Genomic DNA, 19,130 nt, shown 5'->3' with positions numbered 1-19,130 from the left:
GTAGCCCTCTTTTATGTATGGGGAAAACAATGAAGCACAAAGAGATAATGCAATTTTCGCAGAGTCAGGTAGCAAGTAAATGGCAGAACTGGATTAGAATGCAGGTAATCTAGACCCGCACTCCATATTCCTAACCGTGTTAAAAAAAAAAAATCACATTGGGATCTGTGGGACAAACTGAAACTATTTAAGCTGAAAAAGTAAAGATCAGGGAGAGGAGGAGGCAGGGGATAAGATTTTTGTTAGTTATATTCAAATATTTGAAGGACTACAATGTAAAAATGGGACTAAATTTATCCTATATAGTCCCAGGAAGGAGCACCGTGACCAGCAAGTAGATATTATAACAAAATAGATTTTTTTTTTTAGTTTTTCTTTCATGTCAACAAAATCAGATCTCTACTAATGTAATGAAATATTGTTACCAAATATTTTAGTTTTCTAGGGCTGATGTGACCAAGTACTGCAATTTGGGTAGCTTGAAGCAACAGAAATTTATTCTCTCACAGTTCTAGAGATTAGAAGACCAAAATCGGGGTGTCGGCAAGGTTGGTTCTTTCTGGAGGGTGCTGAGGGAGAGTCTGGTCCATGCCTGTCTTCTAGCTTTTGGTGGTTGCTGGCAGTCCAAGACATTCTTTGACTTGCAGCTCTAACATTCCAGTCTCTGCTTTTGTCTTCTCATGGCATTTTTCCTGTGTATCTGTCTGTATCTCTGTTTTCTCTTCTTCCCGGGCACTGGCCATTGGCTTAGGGCCTACCCTAATCCAGTATGACCTCATTTTAACTAATTAAGACCATATTCTAAATAAGACCATATTTCCAAATAAAGTTTTATTTTGAGGTTCCAAGTAGGCATGAATCTTTGGGGTACATTATTCAACCTAGTACACCTTATAACTAAAATACATTTTAGTTATACACCTCATAACTAAATACATCTCCTATCTTCTGGGGCTTAGAAAGAGTTTAAAATTATTCAAATTCATTTAAAGATACCTGTTTTTAAAAATTAAAAACCAAAATGTATGTATAGAGAGAGCCAGAGAAGAAATAGTTATTCTCATTAAATTTTTTTTAATCTGTGAATTTAGTTTTATTTTTGATTCCATATATAAGATATTCTCCTTAAATTTTAACACAGTTGTCTTCTCAGTTTGTATTCACATATTACATTTAGTACTTAAAAAAATAATTTGATAGATTGATGATAATACTGCACATCATAGTTAAAGTTTCCTGTATCAGGTTCTCAGAAAGATCTTCTATGATAATCATCCAGAGATAGAATAGGCTCCCTTGGGATATTGCACATTTCTATCACAATATCTTCCAGACAGACTAGAGGAACATGTTCAAATATAGAGAAAACTATTACAGGAGGAAAATATACATTACAGATGAATTATGCTAGGACTCTTTCATTCTTCCATAGATTACAATAGATTCCATTCTGACTACAGGCAAAATTTAAAGAAGATGTATTCCTTCCTGATTGTCTTAACTCTGTGGTAGCAGAAGTATTTACTCACGTAAACACCACGGCATTAAGAATAAAGAAAATTTCCATCACTCTAAAAAATTCCCTCATACCTCTTTTATTCAAGTTGATCCCTAATATGCATCCCTAGGCAACCACTGATTTGCTTTATATCACTATAGAGTAGATTTATCTTTTCTGCAGTTTCATGTGAATGAAATCCTGTAGCAGGTACTCATTTGTGTTTTGCTTCTTTTGAGCTGCGTAATTATTTTAAGATTTATCCGTGTCATTACATATATCAGCAGTTTTATTTTTTAGTGCTGAATTATGTTCCAGTGTATGAATATACCACAATTTTTTAAATCCATTTACCTATTAATGGCCCTAAGTATTTCATGATTTTTGATGTATGGCATATGTTTTTTAAATTTTAATTTTTATTGCTAGTATATAGAAATCTACTAGTATATAGAAATACAATGAATATTTTATATTGATCCTTAGAAGTCTTGCTAAACTCATTTATTAGTTCTAGTAGCTTTTTAAGATTTCTTAGGATTTTCTATAGGTTGTCTTCAAATAAAGACAATATTACTTATACTTTTCCCATTTGTATACCTTTTGTATCTTTTTCTTATTGTATTGCACTGGTTAGCACTTCCAGTACAATGTTGAATAGAAGTCATGGTAGTGGACATCCTTTTTCTGTATCTTAGTGGAAAAGCATTTAAATCTATATCCATTAAGTATGATGTTAGCCATAGGCTTTTTATAAATGCTTTTTAATGTATTGAGGATGTTTTATTTATTATTTGCTGAGTGTTTTTTTAAATCATGAATGGATATTGAATTTTGTCAAATGCTTTTTTCTGCATCTGTTGAGACAGTCATATGGGTTTTCTTTTATTGTCCAATTTATTGATTGATTCTAATAACAGTACCACATTGTCTTTTTAAATTTTATTTATTTATGGCTGCATTGGGTCTTTGTTGCTGCATGCAGGCTTTCTCTAGTTGCATCAAGAGAGGCTACTCTTTGTTGCGGTGTGTGGGATTCTTAGGGCTCTAGGCACGCGGGATTCAGTAGTTGTGGCACACAGGCTTCAGTAGTTGTGGCTTGCAGGCTCTAGAGCACAGGCTCAGTAACTGTGGCGCATGGGCTTAGTTGCTCCACGACGTGGGCTCTTCCCGGATCAGGGCTCGAACCCATGTCCCCTCCATTGGGAAGCGGATTCTTAACCACTGCGCCACCAGGGAAGTCCCTACCACATTGTCTTGATTCCTCTAGCTTTAATTGTAAGTCTTTAAGTCAGGTAGTATAAGTCCTTTTCTGCTCAATTTTGATTCTACTCCCTGCAGTTTCTCCAGTGTGGGGGCTTAAACTGCTCCAGCAATTTTAGTCCTTGCTGCAGAGATGTTGTCCTTGCCCTTCCATTTTGAGCTGCTGCTCTCATCTTGGCCATTCTGCTTTCTAGTGAATACTTGTTGGCTATTTTGGGGTCCTTCTATTCTCAAACCATTACTGTTGTTTCTTTCTTAATCCTGCACAGATGCAGATACTTTCCAGATTTGGTGGATGTTTATGATTTTTCTCCCATTGGAGTATTTTGGAGATACCTTTTCACCTAGTTTTCTTATGCATGTTGTCCATGAGTATTTGGTTGTGCTATTTTAAAAAAAATTGTTGTAAAAAATGCATAATATAAATATAGAGTGCATCAGTGTTTACTACGTGTGTGTGTGTGTGTGTGTGTGTGTGTGTGTGTGTGTGTGTGTATGTTCGTTTGTAACAGATCCCTAGAACTTTTTCAAATTGCAAAACTGAAACTCTATACCCAGTGAACAAAACTTCCCTTTCCTTTCTTCCTGAGCCCCTGTCAACCACCATTCTACTTTATATTTCTAGGAGTTTGGCTACTTTACATTTGTCATATAAGAGGATGCAGTATTTGGCTTATTTCACTTAGCATAATGTCTTCAAAGTTTATTCACGTTGTAGCATATGACAGGATTGCCTTCTGTTTTAAGGCTAAATAATATTCCATATATGTATGTACCACATTTTCTTTATCCATTCATCTGTTAATAGATGTTTTGGTTGCTTCTACCTGTTGGCTATTGTGAATAATGTTACAGTGGACATGGATGTGCAAATGTCTCTTTGAGATTCTATTTTCAATTCTTTTGAATATATACCCAGAATTGGGATTGTTGGATTATATGGTAATTCTATTTTTAATTTTTTGAGGAACCTCCATACTGTTTTCTACAGGGGCTGTACCATTTTATATCCTAGGCAACAATCCACAAGCGTTCCAGTTACTCTGCACCCTCAATAACACTTGTTATTTTCTGGAATTTTGATAGTGGCCGTCCTAACCTGTGTGGTTTTGATTTGCATTCCCTAATGGTTAGTGATGTTGAGCATCTTATTATATGCTTGTTGGCCATTTGTAGGTCTTCTTTGCAGAAATGTCCATGTAAGTTCTTTGCCTAGTTTTAAATTGGATTTTTATTGTTGTTGTTGAGTTGTTGGAGCTCTTAATATATTGTAGATATTAACTCCTTATCAGATATATGGCTTGCAAATACTGTCTCCTGTTCTGCAGGTTGCATTTTACTGTGTTGATTGTTTCCTTTGCTGTGCAGAAGTTTGTAGGTTTGATGTAGTCCCATTTGTCTATTTTTACTTTTGTTGCCTGTGTTTTTGATGTCGTATCTGAGAAATCATTGCTAAATCCAATGTCATGAAGCTTTTCCCTTTTATTTTCTTCTAGGAATTTTGTAGTTCAGGTCTTAGGTTTAGGTCTTTAATCCATTTTGAGTTAATTTTTCTATGTGGTGTAGGGTAAGGGTCCAACTTTATTCTTTTGCATGCGGATATCCAGTTTTCCCAGCACTGTTTGTTGAAGAAACTATTCTTTCCCAATTGTGTAGCCTTGACACTTTTCTTAAAGATAATTTGACCATATACATGAGGGTTTATTTCTGGGCTCTCTATTCTGTTACATTGGTCTTTATGCCAGTTCACTGTGATATTTTGATGCTATTTTTTATATGGGAATTCAGACAGATCGATGAGCTACATTTCTGCTACCTCCATCTCCATCTTCTCTTAGATTTTTGCTTTTTATAGATTTGAAGAGGATGTCTTCTGTTTTCCACCATGTAATTAATAAAAGTGTTGATTGGGACAGGGTAAAACAGATATCAACTAAAGGCTGTCCTTTAGGTTGCCACTGGTTTCTTAATAGGCTTTGGATACCTCACTTTCGTTAAGGAGATAATATTAACAATGGAAGCTCCTTTAAATTATATTCTTCAAGTAAAGGAGTAAGTCTCAAATTGACCTACTTTTTCTTGTCCCAAGCCTGTCTTTTGTGGCAGATTCTGTGCTGCTAGGTATGTAATCTCATTGTTAATAGCAACCTTGTGTGATGGGCATTATATTAACTGTATTTTGAGGTTGAGAAAACAGATTTCGAGAGATTAAGTGTATTTTTCAAGGTCACAAGACTATGAAATAGCAGAGCCTGAATTTGAACCTAAGTCTGACTAACGTCCAAGCCTGGGTTCTTTCCAATATACTAATCAGAGGACAGATATACTATGTCTGCCATGTTTCTTCATCAGAATTCTTCTACTTCCTCTCTAAGGACAAATCTATGTCGATTCTGTTCTTGTCCTCCTTGGGAGAGATGAGGGTCAGTTAGGAACCAAGGGATGGGCAATCTTTGATGAAAATAAGAGGACATTTTAGATGATGTATTGTTCTACATTATCTGTTCATTTACTTGTAAAATTATTTCAAAGGTCAGTCATAAAGGTTACTGTTTCATTTGTGTAATATTCCTATTTAAAAGTTTCTGTTAGTACCCTTAATTAAAAAATTTTTTTTTGGCTTTTCACTATTTTTTCCCAACTGTTTATTGAGGTAAAATTGACAAATAGAATTTAAGATATTTAAAGAATACATCATGGTGATTTGGTATAGCTATGCATTGTGAAAGGATTCCCCCATCTAGTTAATTAACTCATCACTTCACATATTTATCTTTTTTTTTTTTTGAAAACAAGTTCTACTCTGTTAGCAAATTCCAGTTTTACAATACAGTGTTATCAACTGTAGTCACCATGTTTTACCTTAGATCCTCAGACTTATTCATCTTATGGTTGAAAGTTTTTACTCTTTTGCCAGTCTCTCCCTGTTTTCCGCCAGCATTACTCTAAGTGAAATACACCAGACAAAGACAAATACCCTCTTCATTAATAAAGCTAGAGACTTCTGCTTTTGCATGTAGATATTAATAAATTTACTCTGTTATTTGGTTTATATATTTGAAATGTGTTAGCCAGTCAGAAAGTCCATACTTTAATTTCCATAATTATTCATGAATAGTTTTGCAGTATTACATGTGGACTGAGTGTAAAGTTTGCTAAGTGTATAAATCATCTGAAAAACAGAGTCACTGTGTAAAGAAGTCACCATGTATATGCATCATGCACTTTTAGACAACTTGAATTGCATTTTAAAAATTGAACTATAGTTGATTTATAACATCATATTAGTTTCGGGTGTACAACACAGTGACTCAGCATTTTTATAGGTTATACTCCATTTAAAGTCACTACAAAACAATGACTGTATTTCCCTATTCTGTGTAGTACATCCTGTAGCCTTTCCATTTTATACATAGTAGTTTGTACCTCTCAGTTCCCTACCCCATCCCGCCTCATAGCAAAAATAGAGACAGACTCACAGGTATAGAGAACAGACTTAATGAATTGCTTTTTAAAGCATGAAAGAATGTCTGCTTTTAAGATTTTTCTTTTGGATATACCATTACTTATCATTTTATTTGGATTCTCAAGAATTACATTTCTCATCATTGAACTTAAGTGATGCTGCTATTATGTCAAAATAGGAATAAGAGGGCTTCCCTGGTGGCGCAGTGGTTGAGAGTCCGCCTGCCGATGCAGGGGACACGGGTTCGTGCCCCGGTCCGGGAAGATCCCACATGCCACGGAGCGGCTGGGCCCGTGAGCCATGGCCGCTGAGCCTGCGCGTCCGGAGCCTGTGCTCCGCAACGGGAGAGGCCACAACAGTGAGAGGCCCGCGTACCGCAAAAAAAAAAAATAGGAATAAGAAATATCTCTGTTCCAAAATTTGGAACTTTTTAGTTTTTCTAGCCCTTATTTCCTTAGACTCATGACCTGATTTCTAAACAGTATTATTTTCTTCCCTAATCTTTACCCATTGTTATGCTGTGCCTACATCTGTCCTTTTATTGACAAAACTTAATCATTTAAGTGCTGTTTAAAACCCCAATTCAAGTTTTAAATGTCCTCACAGCAGGTTTTATCCTTAGCACCTAACACAAGGCCTGGCATTGTTATTGTTGAATAAACGAATTGCTGTAGTAGTCTGCTTTCCATATTTTTTTGGATTTGTCCTCTTACCGTTCTGCCCAGTTTTCCAGACCACAAAAACTAGTAGCTTGTACTAAAACTCGTTCTAACCATTGCTTTCTGTGGCAGTTCATTCTGTTTTTTTCTTTTTTTTTTTTTTTGTGGTACGCGGGCCTCTCACTGTTGCGGCCTCTCCCGTTGCGGAGCACAGGCTCCAGACGCGCAGGCTCAGCGGCCGTGGCTCACGGGCCCAGCCGCTCCGCAGCATGTGGGATCTTCCTGGACCGGGGCACGAACCCGTGTCCCTTGCATCGGCAGGCGGACTCTCAACCACTGCGCCACCAGGGAAGCCCCATTCTGTTTTTGATAGTTCTCATTCTCACAAGGTTCTTCCTTTATATTGACTCAAAAATATCTCCTCTGAATTATAGTTTTTGGCTCTAATTTGCTCCACTTTATCTTCTTCCACATAATAGCTCCTTACATATTTGGAGAAAGTTCTCATATGTGCTTCTTAACTTTTTAAAAAAAGTTTTCTGACTAAATCTTTTTATGTAAAATTTTCCAAACCCTTTACCAGTTTGAAAGGGCTTGATTTATCAGAGTGCCTCTTACAGTGTATTATACTTTGGATTCTTTACTGACAAGGAATCATAGGTCCATTCTAGCTTAAGAAGGAGGAATATCATTACAATACTTCAGAAGTTTGATGACAGATGCAACAGTGCTGCCAGAGTTTACTGGAGGTAGACCTGTTCTACTGGCAAGTCTCTGCCGGGGTTTCTCCTGTTCTATAACTGGCTTGACGCCCTGTGGTTGCCTGAGCTCGCAAGTCTTGATACATCTTTTTAGCTCCTTTAGTCTCTCATTTCTTCTATTCAAAATTTCCTAGCAGAGAAATCAGAGTTGTCTAGGATACCTTTTACAGCCAGGTCACTTTGGTCATAAGTTGCTTTCCGGTTTATAAATGCCCTTGCCCACCTAATAGTCCCATTCATTGACTCAACAAGTATTTTATTAAGTATCTAATATATACTAGTAGTTGTTCTAAATGCCTGGGATACATCAGTAAACAAAGCAGGCCAAAATCACTGTTTTCACTCTAGTGAGGTTAGACAGACAAGTAGCAGTAAATGTGATAACCAAAATAATGATTTCATAATTTCTCTTTGGCTGGTGAGAGGAGAGACAGGATTGTGTGCTTCTGAGCATGACTGCTGCCCTTCATTGAGCTGTGGGTGGTGCCATTTTCGATAGAAGGTGATATGGGCAGCTGGACTTCATGAAACAAGTCTAGTGTAGATAACCACTGATTGTTGTTTAGATAAATGATCTAGTTGTTTAGATAAATATACAGAAGATTTAGCGAATTATGCATTAGAGTAATTCTCAAAGTTCAGAGTCTGTGTTAAACAAATTAGTATATATTTTGTACGTTTACACTTTAAGCATACACAAGCCACTTAAACGATTAATTTTTGTCAATTGGTACAGTCAACAAATATCAAGCATCCTGTTTTGTATAGAGCAGAATATTACATTTCTTCACTTAATTAACCCCTACTAATTCTTCAGTTCTTCTGCAGATGAACTTCTTCCTTATACAACTCCGCACCTATAGCATACTACTTAGTAACCCCCGAGAATACTATTTGACTTTCCTGGGGTCATCTGGTAAGGCTAAAACAGTCATTTTGACTGAGTGGTTGGATCATCCTAGGTCACTTGCTAATCCTTGTGGCTGGGTTGGGTAGTCTGGCAGCCCTACTAGGACCCAAGGGAAAGTGGCTTACCACACGTAAAGGAGGGAAAAGTGTGCCTGATCACGCCAGTATTTCCTCACCCTTCCTAAATTTGTTTGGGGCAGTTTGTATAGCATTTGCACTTTTTTCCAAAGAAGGCTATTTCCAAATGTGCTGGTATCCTGCCAAGAGTCCCCCTTTTTATGTATGAACTCCATTTGGTCATCATATTTCTTATTTTTATTATGATAGTAGAAGAGTAGAAGAGTAGGGGCTGGAAAGAAAAACATGAAGGCCTTGACTAATAACCGTCCCCTCTTTTTTTTCAATTTAGCTGCATGCAATGCAGTGAACAACCACAATTTTGTCTGCTTAGCACCTCTCCTTTCTAAGAAGTGGTCCCGTTTCTTTTGAGGAATTTCTCTCTCTCCCTACCCAGTCACCCAGCCCCATTTAATACATAGTGCAGATAGGAGCTGCTTCCACAGCCACTCACTCTGACTTACATGACCTATTTCATCTCTGGACATAATTATCAGTCCACTGGTGGACATTTGACTCTAGAACAGTCTTCCTTCAATGTGGCTTGCTCCTCAATGTAAAAGGTCATCTTGTCAGCATTCTTAAATACAACCAGTACTTCCTATAAGAATGGTTTTATATAAATTATATAAACTTGGGAAATAAGTTTAAACATTCAGACTAAACTCTTAAAATCCAAGAAACAAGGATCAGACAATGTTTGTTTACTTCTGTAAGGTATTTTCCTAAGTTCCTCAAAAGTTGTTAGCTGCATCAGTTTACATATTTGATATTCAAAACCAAGTTATTGTAGCTCTTTCCACATTTTACTTGTGAAATATCATTTTAGCATTTTTATTTTCACCTTTTTATAACCTAATTTCCATTTACAAATAACATTATCATATGAAATCTATCACTCATGAATCGTATTTCTATGTGCACTTATAAATGTTTCATCAGCATTTCAAACTAAGCTTTCATATTATTGAAAGACTGCATATCATTATGAAATCAATAAATAATATGCTGCTCCTGGAGAAGTTTTGAAAGTTATGCTCCTGCTTACGAGGAACTTTTTTACTTCTCAAATTGGCACTAACTAAAACAAATTTTAAAATAACAGTTGTTGGTGAGGATGTAGTGAAAATGCCAGTCTCATTCTTATACACAGAATGTAAAAAAATTATTAATATCTTTCTGGTGAGCCCTTTGGCTTTGTGTGAGTCTTTAAAATTTTCATATTCTTTGATCCATTAGTTGTATATCTAAGAATTTTTCGGGCAAAAGTGAAATGAGGATAAAGATTTATATAGAAAGATGTTTTTTGTAGCATTATTTATAATAGAGAAAATAGAAAATGCATATTATGATCAAGGGCCCATTATAAAATATTAATAATAAAGCATTATATAAATCTAGGTTTAGTATTATCTCAATTCTGATGAAAAAATACATGTATGAAAAAAGCCTAGGATAAAACGTTAACAGTAATTGTCTTCAGGTTTGGGATTATGGGTGATTTCTTCTTTATATTTTTATATATTCAAAAAATTTCCTGCAGTTAACATTTGTTAATTTTATAATTAGTGAAAATTAACGTGTTAAAATATTTTCTGAGCCTGCAATGCATGAAGTATGACTTTCAGAACTGAATAAACAATATAGGAACACCTGGTTAAATATGATGAGATAAATAACATGCATTTTTCTCTTTTTTAAAAGAGAGGAGGGCGTCCCTGGTGGCGCAGTGGTTGAGAGTCCGCCTGCTGATGCAGGGGACACTGGTTCGTGCCCCTGCGCGTCCGGAGCCTGTGCTCCGCAACGGGAGAGGCCGCGACAGTGAGAGGCCCGCGTACCGCAAAAAAAAAAAAAAAAAAAAAAAAGGAGATGTAAGCTTAAAACAATTTCTGTCAATATTAACGAATCTATTAAAATAAACATTTAGCTCCATGTGAGCTAAGTGCGAGGCATTCAGTATGCCAAGTACTTGGGCATATAAAGATGGTACTAAAAGAACAAGAAGCTTTCTGTCATTTCTTCTGTAAAGTTTTCCATGGTTTCTCTGCTACGTTAGGTTAGGTTCTCTTCTATCATCGTACTTACCATGATATACTGAAATTATCAGTTCATTTTTCTGTTTCTCCTAATAGCTTATCAGTTCCTTGAGAATAGGGGCCATATCTTTTTCATTGTGTATCCCAGTATCTAGTAATTTGTTGAATTAGCCTTGATGTGAATGTAAGAAGTGGTGATGCTTGAGGTGGATTTTGAAAACTGAATGCCTATGATAAATCACTTTTAGTTTACTTTACTCTTTTTTTTTTTTTTTTTTTGCGGTACGCGGGCCTCTCACTGTTGTGGCCTCTCCCGTTGCGGAGCACAGGCTCCAGACGCGCAGGCTCAGCGGCCATGGCTCACGGGCCCAGCCGCTCCGAGTCATGTGGGATCTTCCCAGACCGGGGCATGAACCTGTGTCCCCTGCATTGGCAGGCGGACTCTCAACCACTGCGCCACCAGGGAAGCCCTACTTTACTCTTAATGAAATCCTTTATTCTCCTATAATACGGGTATATGAAGAGTTACTATACTGCAGCAGTTGTTAATTTTAGTATATGTGCTGCCGAAGTGAGCACAGTTGTTAATTTTAATTGAGAATGTTTTCATTTTGCCTTTGTCAAACGTGACCTCGGTTTTAGCAGATAGTTCAGAGTTGGTCAGTAAAATGAACTTAACTTTCTGTTTATCTTTTAAAGGTAAGATTTGGTCATAAAGTGATTTTAAAGTCTAGGTGAGGGCCGGGGGGAGTTCAGTTCACAGGGATGAGGATGAGAGATGATAGTGAATTTTTTTTTTTTTAAATTGAATCAGATGTTCACCCTGACACTAAAAACCAGAAAAAAATATCACAAAAAAGAAAACTATAGACCAGTATCACTGATGAACATAGGTGTAAAAATCCTGAACAAAACAGTAGCAAACAGAATCCAACAGCACATTAAAAGGATCATACACCATGATCAAGTGGGATTTATCTCAGGGATGCAAGGATTCTTCAATATATTCAAATCAATCAGTGTGATACACCACATTAACAAATTGAAGAATAAAAACAATATGATCATCTCAATAGATGCAGAAAAACTTTTGACAGAATTCAACATCCATTTATGATAAAAACACTCCAGAAAATGGGCACAGAGGGTACCATATATGACAAACCCACAGCAAGCATCATACTTAATGGTGAAAAACTGAAAGCATTTCCACTAAGATCAGGAACAAGACAAGGATGTCCACTCTTGCCACTCTTATTCAACATAGTTTTGGAAGCCCTAGCCACAGCAGTCAGAGAAGAAAAAGAAATAAAAGGAATACAAATTGGAAAAGAAGTAAAACTGTCACTGTTTGCTGATGACATGATACTATACATAGAAAATCCTAAACATGCCACCAGAAAACTACTAGAACTAATCAATGAATTTGGTAAGGTTGCAGGATACAAAATTAATACACAGGAATCTCTGGTATTCCTATACACCAACAAAAATCAGAAAGAGAAATTAAGGAAACACTCCCATTTACCACTGCAACCAAAAGAATAAGATACCTAGGAATAAACCTGCCTAAGGAGGCAAAAGACTTGTACTCAGAAAACTATAGAACACTGATGAAAGAAATCAAAGATGACATAAACAGATGGAGAAATATACCATGTTCTTGGATTGGAAGAATAAATATTGTGAAAATGACTGTACGACCCAAAGCAATCTACAGATTTAGTGCAATCCCTATCAAACTACCAATGGCATTCTTCACAGAATTAGAACAAAAAATTTTACAATTCATATGGAAACACAAAAGACCCCGAATAGCCAAAGCAATCTTGAGAAAGAAAAACGGACTTGGAGGAATCAGCCTCCCTGACTTCAAACTATACCACAAAGCTACAATAATCAGGACAGTATGGCAGTGGCCCAAAACCAGAAATATAGATCAGTGGTACAAGATAGAATGCCCAGAGATAAACCCACTCACATGTGGGCACCTAATTTACTACAAAGGAGGCAAGAACATACAATGGAGAAAAGGCAGCCTCTTCAATAAGTGGTGCTGGGAAACTGGACAGCTACATGTGAAATAAGGAAATTAGAACACTCCCTAACACCATACACAAAAATAAACTCCAAATGGATTAAAGGCTTAAATGTAAGGCCAGACACTATAAAACTCTTAGAGGAAAGCATAGGAAAAACACGCTTTGACATAAATCAGAGCCAAGATCTTTTCTGACCCACCTCCTAGAGTAATGGGAATAAAAACAAAAATAAACAGATGAGACTTAATTAAACTTTAAAGCTTTTGCACAGCAAAGGAAATCATAAACAAGACAAAAAGACAACCCTCAGAATGGGAGAAAATATTTGTAAATGAAACAACAGACAAAGGATTACTCTCCAAAATGTACAAACAGCTCATGGAGCTCAATATCAAAAAAACAAACAATCCAGTTAGAAAATGGGCAGAAGACCTAAAGAGACATTTCACCAAGGCAGACATACAGATGGCCAAGAGGCACATGAAAAGATGCTCAACATTACTAATTACTAGAGAAATGCAAATCAAAACTTCAGTGAGGTATCACCTCACACCGGTCAGAATGGCCATCATCAAAAAATCTAGAAACAATAAATGCTGGAAAGGGTGTGGTGAAAAGGGAACTCTTTTGCACTGTTGTGGGAATGTAAATTGATATAGCCACTATGGAGGACAGTATGGAGGTTCCTTAAAAAACTAAAAATAGAACTACCATATGACCCAGCAATCCCACTACTGGGCATATACCCTGAGAAAACCATAATTCAAAAAGAGACATGTGCTACAATGTTCGTTGCAGCACTATTTACAATAACCAGGACATGGAAGCAACCTAAATGTCCATCGACAGATAAATGGATAAAGAAGATGTGGCAATATATACAATGGAATATTACTCAGCCATAGAAAGAAAGAAAATTGAGTTAATTTTAATGAGGTGGATGGACCTAGTGTCTGTCCTACAGAGTGAAGAAAGTCAGAAAGAGAAAAAACAAATATCATATGCTAACACATATATATGGAATCTAAAAAAAAAAAGGTACTAATGAACCTAGTTGCAGGGCAGGAATAAAGAGGTAGACATAGAAAATGGATTTGAAAGCATGGGGTGGGAGGGCAAGCTGAGGCAAAGTGAGAGTAGCGTCGACATATATACACTACCGATATAAAATAGTTGGCTGGTGGGAAGCAGCAGCATAGCACAGGGAGATCAGCTCGGTGCTTTGCGATGACCTACAGGGGTGGGATAGGGAGGATGGGAGGGAGGCTCAAGAGGGAGGGGATGTGGGGACACGTGTGTGCATATGGCTGATTCGCTTTGTTGTGCAACACAAACTAACACAGTATTGTGAAGCAATTATATTCCAATAAAGATCTATTAAAAAATAAAAAAAAGTAATGAAGCTATCAGTGAAGAAAAACAAAATTTGAATCAGGTGTTAAGGTTTCCTTTACTTAGATGTCCAAATAATCAGAATGTTGTTGTTTTTACTTCAGAGTGAGTTGGAACAACATGTAGAATATGCAAACACATGAAGCCCTTAAAAAGGATTGAACAGGGACTTCCCTGGTGGTCCAGTGGTTAAGACTCTGCGCCCCCAATGCAGGGGGCCCGGGTTCGATCTCTGGTCAAGGAACTAGATTCCACATGCTGCAACTGAGAGCCCACGTGCTGCAACTAAAAGATCGCGCACACGGCAATGACTGTCCTGCTTGGGGCAACTAAGACCTGGTGCAGCCAAATAAATAAATATATTTTAAAGTATGGCAGAAAGCAATTAGGCCTAACATGTAGTCTCTAGCCCTAGATTACTCACAGATTATATCCCCAAAGTTCAATTTTAAGTTGATCTGGTTTTTAGTGTCACAGGGTAATTTTATAACAATAATGCTATATATAGTCCAATGGTCTTCAACCAGAGGCATTTTTGCCCCCCCAGAGCACATTTGGCAGTGACCTGGAGACATTTTTGGTTGTAACAACTTGGTGATTGTAGGTGGGGTGCTATTAACTTCTAGTGGGTTGAAGCTAAGGATGTTGCTAAACATCCTATAATGCACGGGATAGCTCCCAGCCCCCTGCCTCCAACCCAACAAGGAATTATCTGGCCCAAAATGTCAGTAGTTTTGATGTTGAAAAACCCTGTCTAGACAATGGTCAAGTTCCCAGGCCACTCTAAAAATCTTTATTTAACCCAAAACAGTGCTTATAACCCATAACTGAAGCTTAGTGCTAATGGTACCATTTCATTTGTCACTTAAAATTACTTTGTCTCCATAGAAAAGTTCTTCTTAAATATCAACTTGAGATACTGAGAAGACGGCTTTCCTTACTGGGAACAAAGTGCAGTTGCTCCCATGGTGTGGAGACTCCAATTTTAATGCCTCTGTCTGTTGTTCCTAGCTTTTCATACGTGTTACTCTTTTGAGAGTCTATAGGATAGGGATTGCCTATCATTTCAGTGTTATGTTTAGAAGGTAGTTTTAGACCCTTTAAAACTTGAAAATGTTTAATCAGTGTATCAATTTATTCAACAAATATTCATTTAGAAATAAGTATTAATATAATGAGTATTCAGATTTTTAAGTACCCTATAACCAAATTCACTTTGATTTTATTAATAGGGTCAGGAGCAGGTCTGGGGAAAATAATCCAGAGGTTTCCACAGAAGGACTGGGATGATACACCTTTTCCACAGGGAGTTGAACTGGTAAGTTGGTATTGTTTTATTGTACTTTTATAATGATATTTTTCTTTTCATGTTTCATTTATGGTTATATTTATGTTGCAGTTACTTTTAAATAATTTGGTGGTTTAACTGTAACACATTATTAGAAATAATCGCCCTAATACAGTAAACTTTGAATATACTGATTCTGGAATGTCTGTTTTGCTGTTCTTTTTCCTGTTTAATCTTCTCTTTAATATTAAAGATGAAATAGATGATTTTTATATACCTGGAAGCTGAAAAATTCCTCTGATTCTTTTAGTCACAATCTTAGCCTAGTAGCTTCAGTGTTAGTGTGTCACTAATCAAATATTTATTATATTTTTTTCTGAAAATTTCTAGGTCGTTGTTTTAGTGACAACTAAACAAAAACACAGACAAACAAAACCAAAGGTTGGTTTAATAGTGACCCGTCATGGTTTGAGTTTGGCCTTGAAATCAGAATCTGAATTCTTTCTTTCCAGTTACAGCATCTGTATGTTGCTTTATAATAGTGCAGTTCAACTGCTTTATTTTTGTCAGCCATTTTAAAGGAATTTAATGGTGGAGCATAATTTGTGATGACCAGGACATTCTGTCTGGTGGTGGATCTATGGTGGTAAAATGAGACTGAGAAGATGATCACTAAAGTATTTTTCAATATGACTATAAAGTTTAGAGAATGCGTATATGTGTGTATGTATGTATGTTTGTGTATTCACTTATATTGTGTGTATGTTTACATACACACACGTATACATGAGCAGTGTTCATCAAAGCAGTTCTTGTTGAGCGATCATTTGGTATAATATGACAATGAAGAGGAGACTGCCTGGGTTGAAATCCCACCTGTACGGTATGACTTCTGACAAGTTACTTCTTGAACAGCCGTCTTCATCTATAAAATGAGGATAATGATAATACTAATCTCATAGGGTTACTGCAAAGGTAAAATGGGAAAAATATAAATAAAATGCTTAAAACAGTGTCTTCCATAAAGTAAGTGCTCAATAAATGAGGTAGCTTGTTAATGTTATTATTGTTACTGTCATTGTTGCTGTTTGTTTGACATATTGCAGCACCTCCCCCAGAGGAAGAATTGTTCATTCTCTTGTTAGCCTGGATCAGAAATATTTATTAGGAATAAAACTGATGTTGAAAATTATGAATTTTCTTGTCCTAGCAAATGAGTGTCCATTTCTGCCTCGCTGAGGATAAAAGGTACATTTCTAAATGCTTAATTTTGATTGTTAAACCCAGTTTTGTAAAGAAGGCTGTGGGTTCTGTAGACACACAGAGAGGGTAAATCTTGAGTTTAGGCATTAAAAATGGGGAAAGAACGTGAGGATCTTTGAGATAATAGAAAATACATAGTGGTCTCTGCCCCCAGTTCCTGGCACAGAGCTTCTGAAGTCCGTCTAATTTCCTAAGTGTTATGAGTGTCTTTGATCCCGGTTCCTGACACAGGGTTCCTGAAACCTTTGTAAGTTCCTGGGTGATATGAATGTCTTTTGTTCTAATGAGGCGACTCTGGGTGGGCTCCTGGATGGCTCCTGGATGGGGGCTGGTCACTGGAAAGACCAAGCCATGATTAGAAGCTTGGAATTTTCAGCCCCATCTGCTATTCTCTTGAAAAGGGAGAAGGGCTGAAAATGGAATTAATGATTGATCATGCCTACGTGACGATGTCACCATAAAAATCCCCAAAGTTGGGATTCGGAGAGCTTCCAGGTTGGTGAAACGTGCACCTACTGGGAGGGTGATGCACCCCAACTGTACAGAGAGAGAAATTCATGTGCTTGGGACCCTCCCAGACCTCACTCTGTGTATCTCTTCATCTGGCTGTTCATCTGTATTCCTTATCATATTCTTTAATAAACTGGATAATGTAAGTAAAATGTTTTCCCGAGCTCTGTGAGCCACTTGAGTAAATTAATTGAATCCAAAGGGCTGGAGGTCACGGGAACCTCCGATTTATAGCCAAGTCGTACAGAAGTTGTACTACTGTACAACCTACTTGCAATTGATATCTGAAGTGGGGGTCAGTCTTGTGGGACTGAGCCCTTAACCTTAATCAGTGAGTTAAATTGTAAAATTGTAGGACACCCAGCAGGTGTTGTGGATAATTGCTTGTTTGGGGGAAAAAAACCCCACACTGGGTGACTAGAAGTGTCAGAAGTAAAGTGTTCTGGGTAAGGTAAAAGTTACCACACAGATGGAGGAGAAAAGTAGGTTTTTAAGAGAGCCCTTGTATTCCTTTCTCTTCTCTTCCACATGCCTGCAAATAGTAATGATTGGTCTTATGGTGTGGATAACTGGTGTTTGTACTATTAAAGCTTTTAAACTCTGCTTCACTGTCCTTTTTAGTAATGATTGAAAGGGGAAAATTTTGGTACTGGAGACCTTTTAGAACTTTTTGTGAGTTCCTACCTCCCCTCACATCAATGTGTGGATGGATATAAACTACATCAGTTTGAAAATATGAACAGTGAACCACCTTCATAAATTTCAAGAACAGCAGACATTATTGGGTCAGAGAGAGATCATGATTTGACTCTAGCTATTTAGCTGTGACTGAGAAGGAATAATTTTTGTGTTTTGAAAGCTAAGGCATAGATACTGTGATGCCTCTGATATTTCTCCAGTAGTGATGGAGAGACACATGTTGATTTTAATAGTTAGTAAATGGATATTTTTTGTGTGACAGACACTCCCATGTTCAAGTGCTGTCAGTGTCTCTCCAATAACAAGTAGAGCCGTGTGCTGCTGGATTGGTGAAACCGAGGTGTTAAGAGGTAGCATGACTTTTCCTCACCTAAGATTTTCCTAGATGACATCTTGGCTGATTCTTCGTGAAGCATTTCAAGATTTTGGGAGCCAGATTAATATTTAAAGAATATTTGAAGTGCTGGATTACATTGGGAATTTTTTCTTTTAATTTTTTCGTAACTGATAGCAATTCTCATCCTCTAATGTCTATTGTGCTTTGTCAGGTACAGCATAAATTTGTTTATCTAACAAAGCCCATTTTTAAACTTTATTTAAAAATTTTTTAAATTTTATTTTATTTTTTTATCTTTTGGCTGCACTGTGTGGCACGTGGGATCTTAGCTCCCCGACCAGGGATGGAACCCGTGCCCCAGCAGTGGAAGCACAGAGTTTTATCCACTGGACCACCAGGGAGGTCCCCAAAGCCCATTTTTAAAACATAATAGAACATTAACTGTTAAATTTTTGTTGTCTTATTATTTATGGCTTTGTGCTTTACTTTATATGTTAGGGAGGTGCAACTATTCTGCATGTTAACAGCAATAATTGAGTAACTGTGATATACTGTGTAATCTAGAGCAACTCCTGCAACTTCAAGACCAGAGATAGGCCTAATAAAATTTTAGTCTAATTGAAGGTGATTTGGCTCAGAGCCTAGGTGGTTTTTTGATTCCAGGGTGGTAGTGACCCTTTTGTGATGATTTACATGGAAAAAAATCTTACCCTACCAAGGTGGTAGTAGCGGAACAAGTTTTTAGCATGTAACATTAATGTTAATATCTAACAGTTACATACAATTCACAGACTGTGATGAACTCACACATTAGATGATTAGAGGTAGTATATCTAATTTAAAGGTAGGTAAATTGAGGATTAGGAAGTTTTAAACGGTTTCACTAAGGT

The 19,130-nt window shown here is 37.0% G+C and overlaps 1 protein-coding gene across 5 annotated transcripts in view; it reads left to right on the top strand.

Moving 5' to 3' along the window:
* SBF2 (SET binding factor 2) overlaps positions 1-19,130 on the top strand; it is a 460,581-nt gene that overhangs the window by 70,094 nt on the left and 371,357 nt on the right. For all 5 annotated transcript variants that reach the window (XR_014326368.1, XM_082844306.1, XM_082844309.1 and 2 more), the window contains exon 2: positions 15,376-15,461. Coding sequence is in view for 4 of the 5 variants with exons in the window: in XM_082844306.1 (XP_082700432.1) it covers positions 15,376-15,461 (86 nt within the window). In the remaining variant the exon portion in view is untranslated. The remainder of the gene's footprint in view (positions 1-15,375; positions 15,462-19,130) is intronic.

Source organism: Leucopleurus acutus, assembly GCF_964270905.1.
Source record: "Leucopleurus acutus genome assembly, chromosome: 8".
NCBI classification, from domain to species: domain Eukaryota; kingdom Metazoa; phylum Chordata; class Mammalia; order Artiodactyla; family Delphinidae; genus Leucopleurus; species Leucopleurus acutus.
The sequence above is the reverse complement of the archived record's forward strand: the minus strand, read 5'-3'. Positions and strand labels throughout refer to the sequence as shown.